The sequence below is a fragment of the Mesitornis unicolor genome, unplaced genomic scaffold (assembly GCF_000695765.1).
Source record: "Mesitornis unicolor isolate BGI_N332 unplaced genomic scaffold, ASM69576v1 scaffold43629, whole genome shotgun sequence".
NCBI classification, from domain to species: Eukaryota; Metazoa; Chordata; class Aves; order Mesitornithiformes; family Mesitornithidae; genus Mesitornis; species Mesitornis unicolor.
The window spans coordinates 4,374-15,713 of NW_010208728.1; the positions used below are offsets into that span (position 1 = coordinate 4,374).

Below are 11,340 nucleotides of genomic sequence, written 5' to 3' on the forward strand. Positions count from 1 at the left end.
CATACTTTTCTGAAGAGAAGTTACTAATAAACCGATATCAAAATAATTTGCTTTATTGCTAGTTATTTTATATTACAATTTGGACTAAGTTCTGTTTGTCTATTAGTCTTTAATGGAAAGCAAAAGAAAACACATAGTAAAACCAAATAAACAAAACCAAAACTCTAAAGTTATTAATGACAATGTAAACTCACTTTCAAAAGTCCTGGTATTTTATGACTGACTTCCTGACCACTGTAATTCCAAACCAGAGTATTTTATTTCCACTTGTCACCAAAATACCTATTCATTTTCAGAGTAGAGTAAAACCTCACAGAGGAAACAAGTATTAAAAAATGTGCATATGACTTATTTCACAATTAGTGTTCAGATGCTTATTGCATTCTGGAGGCAACTCACTAGAGTCATAAATATAAAAATATAGAATCTTCTTTATTAACGAGGTATGCATTTGTTCAGATCAGGTCTCTTGGGATACAGCCTTCTATTTGGATTTCAGCTGGCCAGCCACTGTATCTATTCTTCTTCTTGTCAGAGTGGTTTATCTGTTAAAAAATATAGTAGGAAAAAAAACCTGGTATTTGGTTCACCATTTACAAACTAGTTTGTCAAACTTCATACAACAGAGGGAGGCAGTGGAATAGGACGGGGAAGCTAAGTAACATGGTGCACATCTTGCTCAAGATAATGGATGAAGGTTCCAACAGTTTCTCTCTTAGACCAAGTGCTTTATTTATTTCCCAGATGGCTGTTGTAATATAAACTAAATTGAATACCTTATTCCTGCAGAAGCTGTGCAAAGTAAAGAAAATTGCAACAACATTCTGGGGAAAAAAACTCAACCTACGGAAGTTTCACATGCCTTTGGAAGGAGTCAGCATCATCAAGGGAACTGACCTCTGTATTAGGTTTTCTCATTTTTCTCTGCCTCTGTCATACAGATGAGCATGACTGGGCTTATAAAAAGCAAATACAACAAGGTCACAGATGCAAACAGAAATCTGATTTTAAAATGGTATCTTTAGTCCTCCTGAAGCCTGACGGCAAGTTATTCAGGAAAGTTTTATGAACCAAGTATTGCTGTATTTGCACAGCCAATTCAAGGCAGCCCAATTTTAATATAAAAACACTCTTTATTTTCAGGAAGTCCTTGGAATTCATTCTTCCAGAAGAAAATGTAAGTCTCTGTACAGCATATCAAGTTGGACATTTCAAAACTGAGACTCTCTAGAATTGCTGGTCACTTCCAAAATTTATCTTCAGCTGACTTAGTGCTGGTGTGGTAGAAGTCAGTACTGTACATGGCCCAGACCCAAAGCAAAGAATGATGACACATGAGAGAACTTGCTTTGTACAACTGGAGCTTACTCAACAGCCTACAGTTATCATAGCTAACCTGTGGAATCTGCACCTGAAGGTTACACCTGATATACAGACAAATATGAAGTGAAAATAAAATGAACCTGACCTTTTCTTTTTGGATATTATCTGGCAGCTTGAAGCCTTTGGCAGCTATAAAAGCCCAGCTTGACCTGAACTTCATATTCTGTATTTCTTTACTTCCCAGCTCTTCTATTAATTTTCTGGCATCTTCTTTCAACCTGGGAAAATTTAGTGAAAAAAGAAGCGTTAAAAATTCAGGACATGAAAAAACACAACTGATTTATGCTTTACATTGGTAGGTCAGCAGAAGCAACAATGAGAAGTTTAAAAAATCTTGAGAGCTGTCTTAGTAGCATGCCATTAAACTCACAGAGTAAAATTATTTTTCCTCCTCCTTTCTACATTCCTGATGTTAATACAAACTGTTTGTAACAGCATAGCAGAAAGAAAAAAGTACCTAAAATACTAGTTGATGTTTCAACCCTTCTTAAATAAGGACATGGGCATCAAATGTTTATCAACCAAATGATTAAGTCTTTCTCCACATAATTACCATGTAATGAATTCAAATGAAAAAAAACCCCAAAGTTCTGAAAGCACTTGAAGAGTCAGGTTAAGATGTAAGAAGGAATACTAACTACATACATTATAGTTGGAGTTGTGGATACTTTCTTAATTGAAGGTTGTGAGCCAGAGGTAACAGCAGCACCCTTTATGAGGACAACTGCTGCTTTTAAGCAAATACAACACTATCTATCCATCTTTGGAAGCATCAACATACAGGATATGGGCAAGCACTGAATGGACATGGAATCAAAACCTTTTAGGCAGGAAACAAGAGAATAATCCTGACCAGAGAGTGAAATTTACCATTCTGTTACACCACAACGCAATAGTGATTTTCAAGCTATTCACTGCTCTGTTTCTCATCCTGTCATGAGTAACTTGCTTACCGGGTGCTTCCATCATCGTGAGTCACCATCAAAAGGAGGGACCCTCTTGGTGCATTTTTAATGAAAGTCACCATCTCTCCCGAGTGCTCTGTTGAATCAATTACACAACTGATTATTCATTACACACATATCACACTCCATCTACTTTCAACTTGCTTTCACTTTTTGCCCTTGTCTACTCAAAATGAGACCTAATTAGGCAATTTTTCTGTTTACAGGCAGTGGTGCAGAAAGCTGCTAACTCTTACTGAAGGCTAGGAGAGCATGGATTGATCTGCATTTCCCAGTAGCAAACAAAGATACTTCTGAACTCCTACAAAAGATGTTTATGCTCAGGGTAAGGATATAGATGGTTTCTTATGTTTACCTCACATAATATTACACATGCAAGCAAAGTATGGAATAGCCCAGAAGTCACTGCTATTCTGTGAGCTTCCTACTACCATGCTAACTGCAGAGCTAGGCTACACACCCCACTGTACACCCACTTTCATTAAGTGGCAGCCTATTCACAGCACTAAGCTATTTATTGATTTTTGCAATTGCTGAACATATACAAGACCTTTGTTTTCCATTTAAAAAAAACTAACAGGAGCCCTGGAGACACTGCAGTCTACATATCACATATAAAATTGTAGCCCCATTATTAGTCCCAATGTGATTTCTATTCACGCATTTAAAGTCACAAACATTCTTAAGTGGTCAGAGATTCAGCTTCCAGTGCCTCACAGCATTCTGTTAGTCCTTACTAATAGGTAAGGGAACAATTATCGTTCAAAGTTTGGAAAATGTGTCAAAAGTTATTCTTAAAGAAGATCATCTTTCTAGCTACATGAAGGGATGTTAAGAGACAGACTACCATATTTCCTATGATGATTTTACAACTGAAATAGAACAAAATATGCTAGGAAAAGGAATTCTTATGAGTGAAGTATCTGGATGTAATACCTGGTAAAGTGTTATTCCTACCATACTGAAAAAATGGAGAAAAAAGGAAGTAAATTAAAAAATGACAAGTTTTTAAAAAGCAGCCAGGCAATTTAAAATAAAGACAATTAATTATCTCAATCAACAGAAGAAATCCAGCCTTTCAGGCAAAATTTGTCATCAGATTTGACCGGAGTATATGTTATAAAGACAACAGCTGTCTGTTTCTAGCTAATCCCCTTTGATAATATAATCATACCAATTTGAAAGAGCAGGATAATTATATAAAAATAAATCCTTTCTTAATGCCAAAACACTATCCAAAGCTCTATCACAGTCTTTTTCCCTACCTCCTTCCCACATGTCAAAATATTTTGCTGATGTAACTTTTCCTGTTTTATCTGTAATGAAAAAAAAAGTTGAATAAATATAAACAAAAACTGTTAAATTCACACACAGCATATACAGTGTTTTTGGCTAAAGCTAGGCATCTCTAATTTGTGTATCATTGTGCTTCTGAGTTTTCTTTTGTTTAGGTTTTTAAATTGGAAAGAATATCAAATAACGTAAGTTTAAGATTTGGGGAACATATTTCATTTCATGTAGTCTCTGAATCATCAAATGTGATGATCAAACATTTTTATTGAAGGAATTCAGTTTACTATGTGCTTCCATGTTTTTATATCTATATATACCATTCCAGGTCACAACCACAAGCTTTCATGCCATCCGAATCTCAGTGGACAGAAAAGCAACACTCATCATTACTATATCAGAAATTGGGCATGCAAACAACTAGTCATTCCAAAACATTTTGGTCAATATTCATCATTAATTATGCTGCTGTTTAGATGGCTATCTTTGTTTAAACAAGACATGTACAATTGGAAATACTTTTCAAATTTCTAAACCCACGCCAACTGAGCTAATTGATTTGCACTACCCAAGACCCGTATCTCTGCTACAGGAGAGGGTCTTTGCCATTTCGAGTGTGCCAGTTCCTTTCTAGTGAGAAGATTCAGCAGTTCCTGATTAATTTCTGGCTGATCTTTGATCCACATATGGTAAAATCATGAAGGCAAATTCCTTTGAACATAGGATTCTGAATGGGAGGTTTATCACACTGATGAAGGGAAAAGATGGCAAAAATCTGTCAGTGGTAAAACAGCACCCTAGGACTGGGCTGCTTCTGAGCAGAGATCATAAAAAACCAGAAAAGGCTGCAGTGAGTACCACAGAAATCCTTAAGAGTCTCTCTCTCCCTGTGTTGTTAACTTGGCCATAATAGTTCTGTCTTCCTTCTTATGAAAGACCATATTCATTCAGAGAAGAAAGAGATATCGTTATGGAGTAAAATACAAGTGTTACGCCACATGAAACTTATGGAGCACAGTCATTAGCTTGACTGATGTAATTAGAGGACATGCAGAAAATACATCTCATCACAAACTGGTTCGAGATAATGGACAGATTTACCTGCTGATGGAGATGAAAGTATAGCAAAAATTACTGCATGTGTGGTGAAGTAAATGGCTGTTTAAAAATGTGTAAAATTTATATATCACTTTTTTCTTCCTCACTAATGTCAGATGCAAAGACAATGTTAGGAAAAAAAAAGTAGTTAACTGGGAAAAAAAATTTGGAACAGATTCTTGTCTATGGTAACTTAACCCAGTGACTTCAATAAAATAATGCAAGTTTAGACGAGGTCAAAACCTTGCTTAGCAACACTAAGACAAAAAACTGGAACATAATTGTTTTGTGGCCAAAGCCAACTTGCCTGTGCATTTGAACTCCCTTTCTTCCCCTGCCTCACAACATTTAGGCATTTATTTCTCTCAGGATCCATTATTGAAAACAGTGCATTTCATCACCACTCCCATTCATCTAAATTAAAATGATGCCTCCAGATCTGGAGTAAACTGCACCTTCTGCTTTCAAATACCTCCTACTGTAAGTAAAGAAATACAATGACAGTTTAATATTAATCAAGCTTTGAGGTTTTTTTTCTGTCCACTGAACAACTCTGGAAAATGAATTAGTACCTTGGTTGAACCTTGGGGCAGAACTGCAATTCTCAGTTACTGCTTGCCCCTTATCAGTAGGTACCTTATCAAGGAATGAAACTGAAAGTTGAGACTTACTGCTGGAGATCACGGGTCTATTTGCTGTGTTACATAAGAAGCAGTTATTTTATCTAATAAAAGAAACATATACTGCTTCTATGTACACATCTTCTATTTTCTTATACTGATTATGAACACACTTCTTCTGTTTATCCAGAAGACTATTTATCTTAAAACACAGATTTGTTTTTCTTACATTTAACATGAATCAAATTTGCATTTTTCCCTCTCTCTCCTCTTCCGTATGATAAAAAAACTCAACAAAACAGAACAAACCAACCCCCCCCCTCACCAAATTCCCCCAGGAACTTTTGTAAAGTATTGCAGTATGACATTAAGTCTGTCTCTCTAATGTTTTTTCTCTTACTTACAATTCACAATGGCAATGTTTATACCTCTTCCGACATTACCCTTCCCTTCGCTTATAAGCCTAGAATTGAAATAAACACAGTTTCAGTAGAATGCATCTGTCCAGAAGCTTTGATCCAAAGTTAAATTTACCAATGCTAAGTCACTTTCTGATGTTCATGTTTTCATCAGTTACTTAATTCAAGACTTGGTAGTAAACAAGAGCCAAATCTTGCACATTGTATCAGTCAGTTTCCCTCAACAATGTACAATGGGTCTTTCAAAATGAGCCAGGTCAAGAAAGTACTTCATACAAATGCAGCCAGAAAGAGAAAATGTGGTTTTGTGGAAGTATTCTGTGTAGACCACATCTACACAAAAGATCATTGCAGGGTTTTGAAGTCACTCTGCTTGTCCAGTTTGAAAAGCCATGAAAGAACCTGAATTTCAGAAGGTGTTGACCATTCAACATACTGTAAACTGGCTTTCCTGCACTGTGAAAATTAAAAATCATATTGAAACTAACAGCTGAATGCAGCTTATGTAGAGGATCAATGAAAATAAGATTAGGTATTTTAAAAAAGAAAAAAAAAGGGGGGGGAAGGAGGGGGAAAGAGGTAAATACTGTCAGACATACTTTGAGACTGTCAGACATACTTTGATGTTTATCACAAGAATATGAGACTCCTGGTAGGAGCTTGCTTGCTGCTACTGAACCAAAATGGAACATGCTTCTTCACACTACAAAGCACTTGCTTCGATTTAAACTGGTACTCACAGCTCATCCTCAAAACAAATTTTAGCCAGCTTTCCTCTGCCACCACCACTGAGAATCCGGTAAGCGTAGTTTCCAGGTGAGCAGGGAGACCAGTGATCACACTTCTGCCTTTTTGGGGCTGGGGCTACAACAAAGACGAGAAATTGTTTTCTTGGATGCTTCATAAAAAACTTCTACATGGAAAGAATCACTTAATGTCAACACACTAAGCTCAAACATATATAGTCAGAAGCCAATCCTGTCAGTTTTCCAGTATCATGGCAACTTTATCACAGATTTGCCTGGGCTTCATATTATCATTGACTTTCAAACAGCTGCTGAGACCTAGAGCGAGATTATCTAGTGGAAAATTCCCCATATGGTACGATCTGATTTGAATCTACAGTAATTATTTTGTGCTATTTCATATAACAGGAAAAAGGGCTAGAGGGATGAAGAGTTCTTACCAACAGGTTGAAGTTAATGGTTACCATCCTCATTTTAAGCCTTTTTCACGTGATAACATAATCATAGAATGAGAAAAATGTACACATTAAGCCACCCCAGTCAGATTAGAAGAAAGAAATAATGAGAATATAATCACAAAGATTAGTTAAATGATTCAACACTTTACCATAACCGTAAAACACATGTGACAAAACCAAAGCTGCAGCTTTTGTGCTTATACGCCAGCAAACAAATAAGGTTTTCTGACATTACTATTCAATTAATTATATTTGCATATGATCAAATGTAGGCTGACATTGTGTTTCTTCAAAGACAGCACCTCAGAAATAGTTCAGACTTGCACGAATTAACTTTACACAGCCAACTTCATTCTAACAATAGCACAAACTAAATAATTTGTAAGCTAAGAAGCCATTTGTCATTTAGCATGTAAATACACAACACAGTGTTGTATATTTATATTATAGGTTGTATATTTACATTATATAAGGAAAAAAAAAAAGGAAATATAACTACACACCCTTCAACACTGGTTTCTTTCCAATGTCTTGAAGATTAGCAAGGGATGTTGCTAGGGTCTCTTCAGGTACAAGAAGAGCGAATAAGCTTCCCAAATACCAAGCAGCCAATGATATCACCAGGAGCCCTGCTAATTTCACAAGATCTGCCAAGGGAAGGAAAAAAAGAAAAAAAAAAGAAAACCAGACTTAAGGATGTTTTCATAGCAACACAAAAAATCTTGTATTTTCTCTGGTACTGCTACTCAAACTGTCTATTTTATTTTTGATACACTGTGTGAATCACAGCCTTCGGAGATGTAGCAACAGAGCATTTGTTGCATTCCCAGCTTTGACAGCCCCCTTCGTTTCTAAAACTTGATCTTCAGGCAGAACACTTTTCCCATGACTCCCCTCAATACACACCTGTAACAGCCCAAAGAAACACGACATTCAGCTTAATCCTAACAGGATTCTGACTCTGAAAAGTAAGTACCAGATACTACACATGACTACACAGGTAGTAAGCAGTTACTGCTGATTTTCTGTGATAGGCACTGACTACAGGAATGGTTTCAAATGCTGGACCATACAGGGAAATCCCTTAATCCACCCTTCTGACACACTGGGTAAAAATAGCTGAAGGCAGCCCAAATAATCTTGTTCACAGAAAGAGCTCTGACTGCACTCAAACATGACACGAGTGTCTGATTCACACTCCCTCAGTTATATCACAGTTTCCATGGACTGTATTAGCAGTGCACCTACAGACTATGGAAACACCATGATTCACAATTTTCCCGATGATGAAGAAACGTAAATAAATTCCGTATTGGCTACCTCCTCTTCCTCATAATCAGAAATGCCAACATGCATTCCTGATCTAGAAAACATGCACCACGTAATTTACGCAGCAAAACAAGGAAATATCACACTGCAATTGTCAAACACTGATGTTTTGATGTCGCAAGATACTTCCTGATCTGTAAAGTAACACGTCTTTCAACATAACAGTCCGTCAAAGTGAAGCAGAAAAATTATTTGTTTCATAATCCTGAAAATCAAGTTCAACAGAACCAATGTCCAAAAACATCCAATATGTTCACTCTGCTGACCTGCCAGAACATATTGTGTGTTATTTAGCTTAAATATAGCAGTTTACTCCTTGTAACAGTTTACACTCAATAAGATATTCCTTTCCTTCTTGGAACTGCCTTTACAAATATTAAGATTTCTGCCCTACCCCTTCTCTAGCATAAGGCCAAATTGTTCACTTGTTCTCCTCAAGTCCTGTTTTGCAGGTCCTACCACTTTCCTGTGAATTCTGCCCAATTGATCTGCATCTTTCAGTGCAGAATGGACACACTCATCCAACACAAACATTCTGGAGGCTCTGCTTCTGGTTATTCAAGCCAGAAGGAAGTTTGACTTTTTTCCGTAAGAGCAGACTTTATTGACTCAGGTTCCATTTATAACCCACCATAAAGACCAGATCATTTTTCCGGCAACTCCCTCTCCTGTATTTGTGCACAGGACTATTCCTGCATTCTACTTAACTTTAAAAACAAAACGCCTAACAAAATACTGCAGAAAACACACAGTGGTAAAGCTAACACAGTCCTACCACCTAAACTCTCCATTCTTTATAACAGCAATCAAAGTAGCAAGAGGCCCTCTCTGACCCGATCATCCTTCACAAATGAAGCACAGCTGTACTCCAGGCTTGAAACTCAGTGAGGAAGTGTGCAGATCATTATGAATATTGAAGGTTCTTCTGTAAATAAGCCCAGTTTCTCATTTTCTGCATCAGAAAGGAAAACAAAAAGAAAGAAAGAAAAAGAGAGGACAAGAGTGAACCTTTTCTAAGATACTGATCTGAGCTCTTAAAATGTTCTGTGTCACTGTATTTAGAAGTCGTGTGAGCATTTGTATGACTGTAAGGAAGGTACTGTGAGAAACTTACTGTATCTTCATCAAAGGGTTAAGAGTGAGAAAGTAATATAATGAATATTCAGAGATACAACAAATTTCCCAATTATTACCTCAGTCTAAAAGAAATCTTTCTGACTTTACCACTAGTAGTGGTACTAACCTGTACTAAAATAACACTGAAAATTACTCCATTTCATTCATGCAGTAAATGCAAATATAAACCCTGACAAAGTTCACGTGCACAAAGGAAGCTGCAGGAACCAAGCAGAATGAAACTTACTCGCTTTTTCCACTTTTGAATATTAAAAAAATTGGTGAGATTTATACACAAAATATATTTAATTTATAAAGGAGAACAATTCACACATTTCAAAGATAAAACTTGGGAAGAATTAAGTGAAAACTACAAGAAGTTTATTTAAAGATTTCAGTAATTATTTTTTCAAGGAGTAGGGTGTATTGTAAAGTCAGGTTCTGGTTTGCTTTTCCTGTTGTTGGCTTAGCAGATTTATCTTTGCAATGATTTTGCACTGGTTTTCATCAAAACTATGGACCAACTCTTGCAAAATAGGCTCAATGGCGCAGCATTTTACCTAAGTAGAAGAAAAAGTACAGAATGTCTAACTTTCGTTACTATATTCCGTATTTTACTAAACCCACAAGTTTCTTAAATGTTTCTAAAATATACCCTTTAAGGTTTAAAGAATACATTTACCAACTCTCCTGCGCAGTTTGTACTTAGTTCTCAGAGCTGTCACAGAGTATTTTCACTGTCACCCAACTTCTGTTTTTGCTTTACGGATTCAGAAGGCACTGAGGGACTGCACTGACCCTATCTGCTGAGTCGCCCTGGACCTCTTAGATTTCCTGAGGTTGACATATCCTGCACATGTATAGTCTTCTTTGAATAACTGCGTAGACACGCATAAAACCCTACACAACAGCAGCTAAGCTGTAGGCTTGGAGAAATTTAAGGTAGTTAAGAGAGCTTAAGATTTGCTATCCACAACAGGTAGGAGTTATCAAACGCAAAGTCCGGTCTACATTCACGAAAGCCAGACTGTGCTTTTGCTGATTTTAGAGGGGGTGACACCTCAGCCCACTCCTCGGCTCAGCGACAAAGAGCAGCATGGGGCCGGCGTGCCGCAGAGGCTCAGACAGGTAGCACAAACCTCCCTCCCTCGGTTTTTGCCAGGCAGAGGTACTCAGCCAGAGTCGCTCAGCGATACTCACGGTGCCGGGCAGAGAAAAGCATGGAGGTAGAAACTGTGGGGACAGGCTGGATGGTGGGGTGGCAAGAGGCGCAAGACAGCAAGAGCAGAGACGGAGGAGCAGTCCCACCTCACAGCAACTCCCAATCTCCTTTCTCCCTCAGGTGCTCATTTGCCCCTTGGCAGCAACTGAAGTACTAAACATTGGCACAAGATTTCTTTTTTTTTTTTTTTGTGCTTAGCTGACTTGAATGGTGCCACACCTCGCTAACGCACACCCACCCGTACGCAGCAGGGCTTTAACAGGGAAAAACAACAACAACAAGAAGAAGATTTAGAATTTAAGCCTCGAGTTGAAACTATTCCAACCTAAAAAGTGTCCATCCGTTTTCAGATGTTGGCCAGGGGCCCAGCAGCGAGGACAAACACCGGTCCCGCGGCCCCGGCTCGCCTCAGAGGACGCCGTCGGGCACCACGCCGTCGGGCACAGACCTCCCGCCCCCTCCCCGCTGCAAGAGGGGTCTCGGCTCTCCCAGCCGGGAGGCACCTCCGAGGCTCCCACCTGACGAGGGCGCAAGGCCGGAACACCGGGCAGCGGCACCGACGCTCTCCGCGCCTCCCTCATCAAGTCGGGAGACGGGGCGAGCCTTCCCCCCACCGCGGGGCGGCTATTACTCACATTGCCGGTTCAGCCACATAATTCAGGACGGGGCCGGGATGACCGACCCTCCTCCTCGT

The 11,340-nt window shown here is 38.5% G+C and overlaps 1 protein-coding gene across 1 annotated transcript; it reads right to left on the reverse strand.

Annotated features, from left to right (window-relative positions):
* Positions 1-455: 455 nt before the first annotated feature.
* FAM3B (family with sequence similarity 3, member B) lies at positions 456-11,227 on the reverse strand. Its single transcript, XM_010192602.1, has 8 exons — positions 11,095-11,227; positions 7,483-7,668; positions 6,516-6,639; positions 5,761-5,819; positions 3,614-3,664; positions 2,337-2,424; positions 1,469-1,601; positions 456-545 (listed from the first exon to the last, which is right to left on the reverse strand). The coding sequence occupies exons 1-8, from the start codon at positions 11,225-11,227 to the stop codon at positions 456-458; spliced, it is 864 nt and encodes a 287-aa protein (XP_010190904.1).
* Positions 11,228-11,340: the final 113 nt, after the last annotated feature.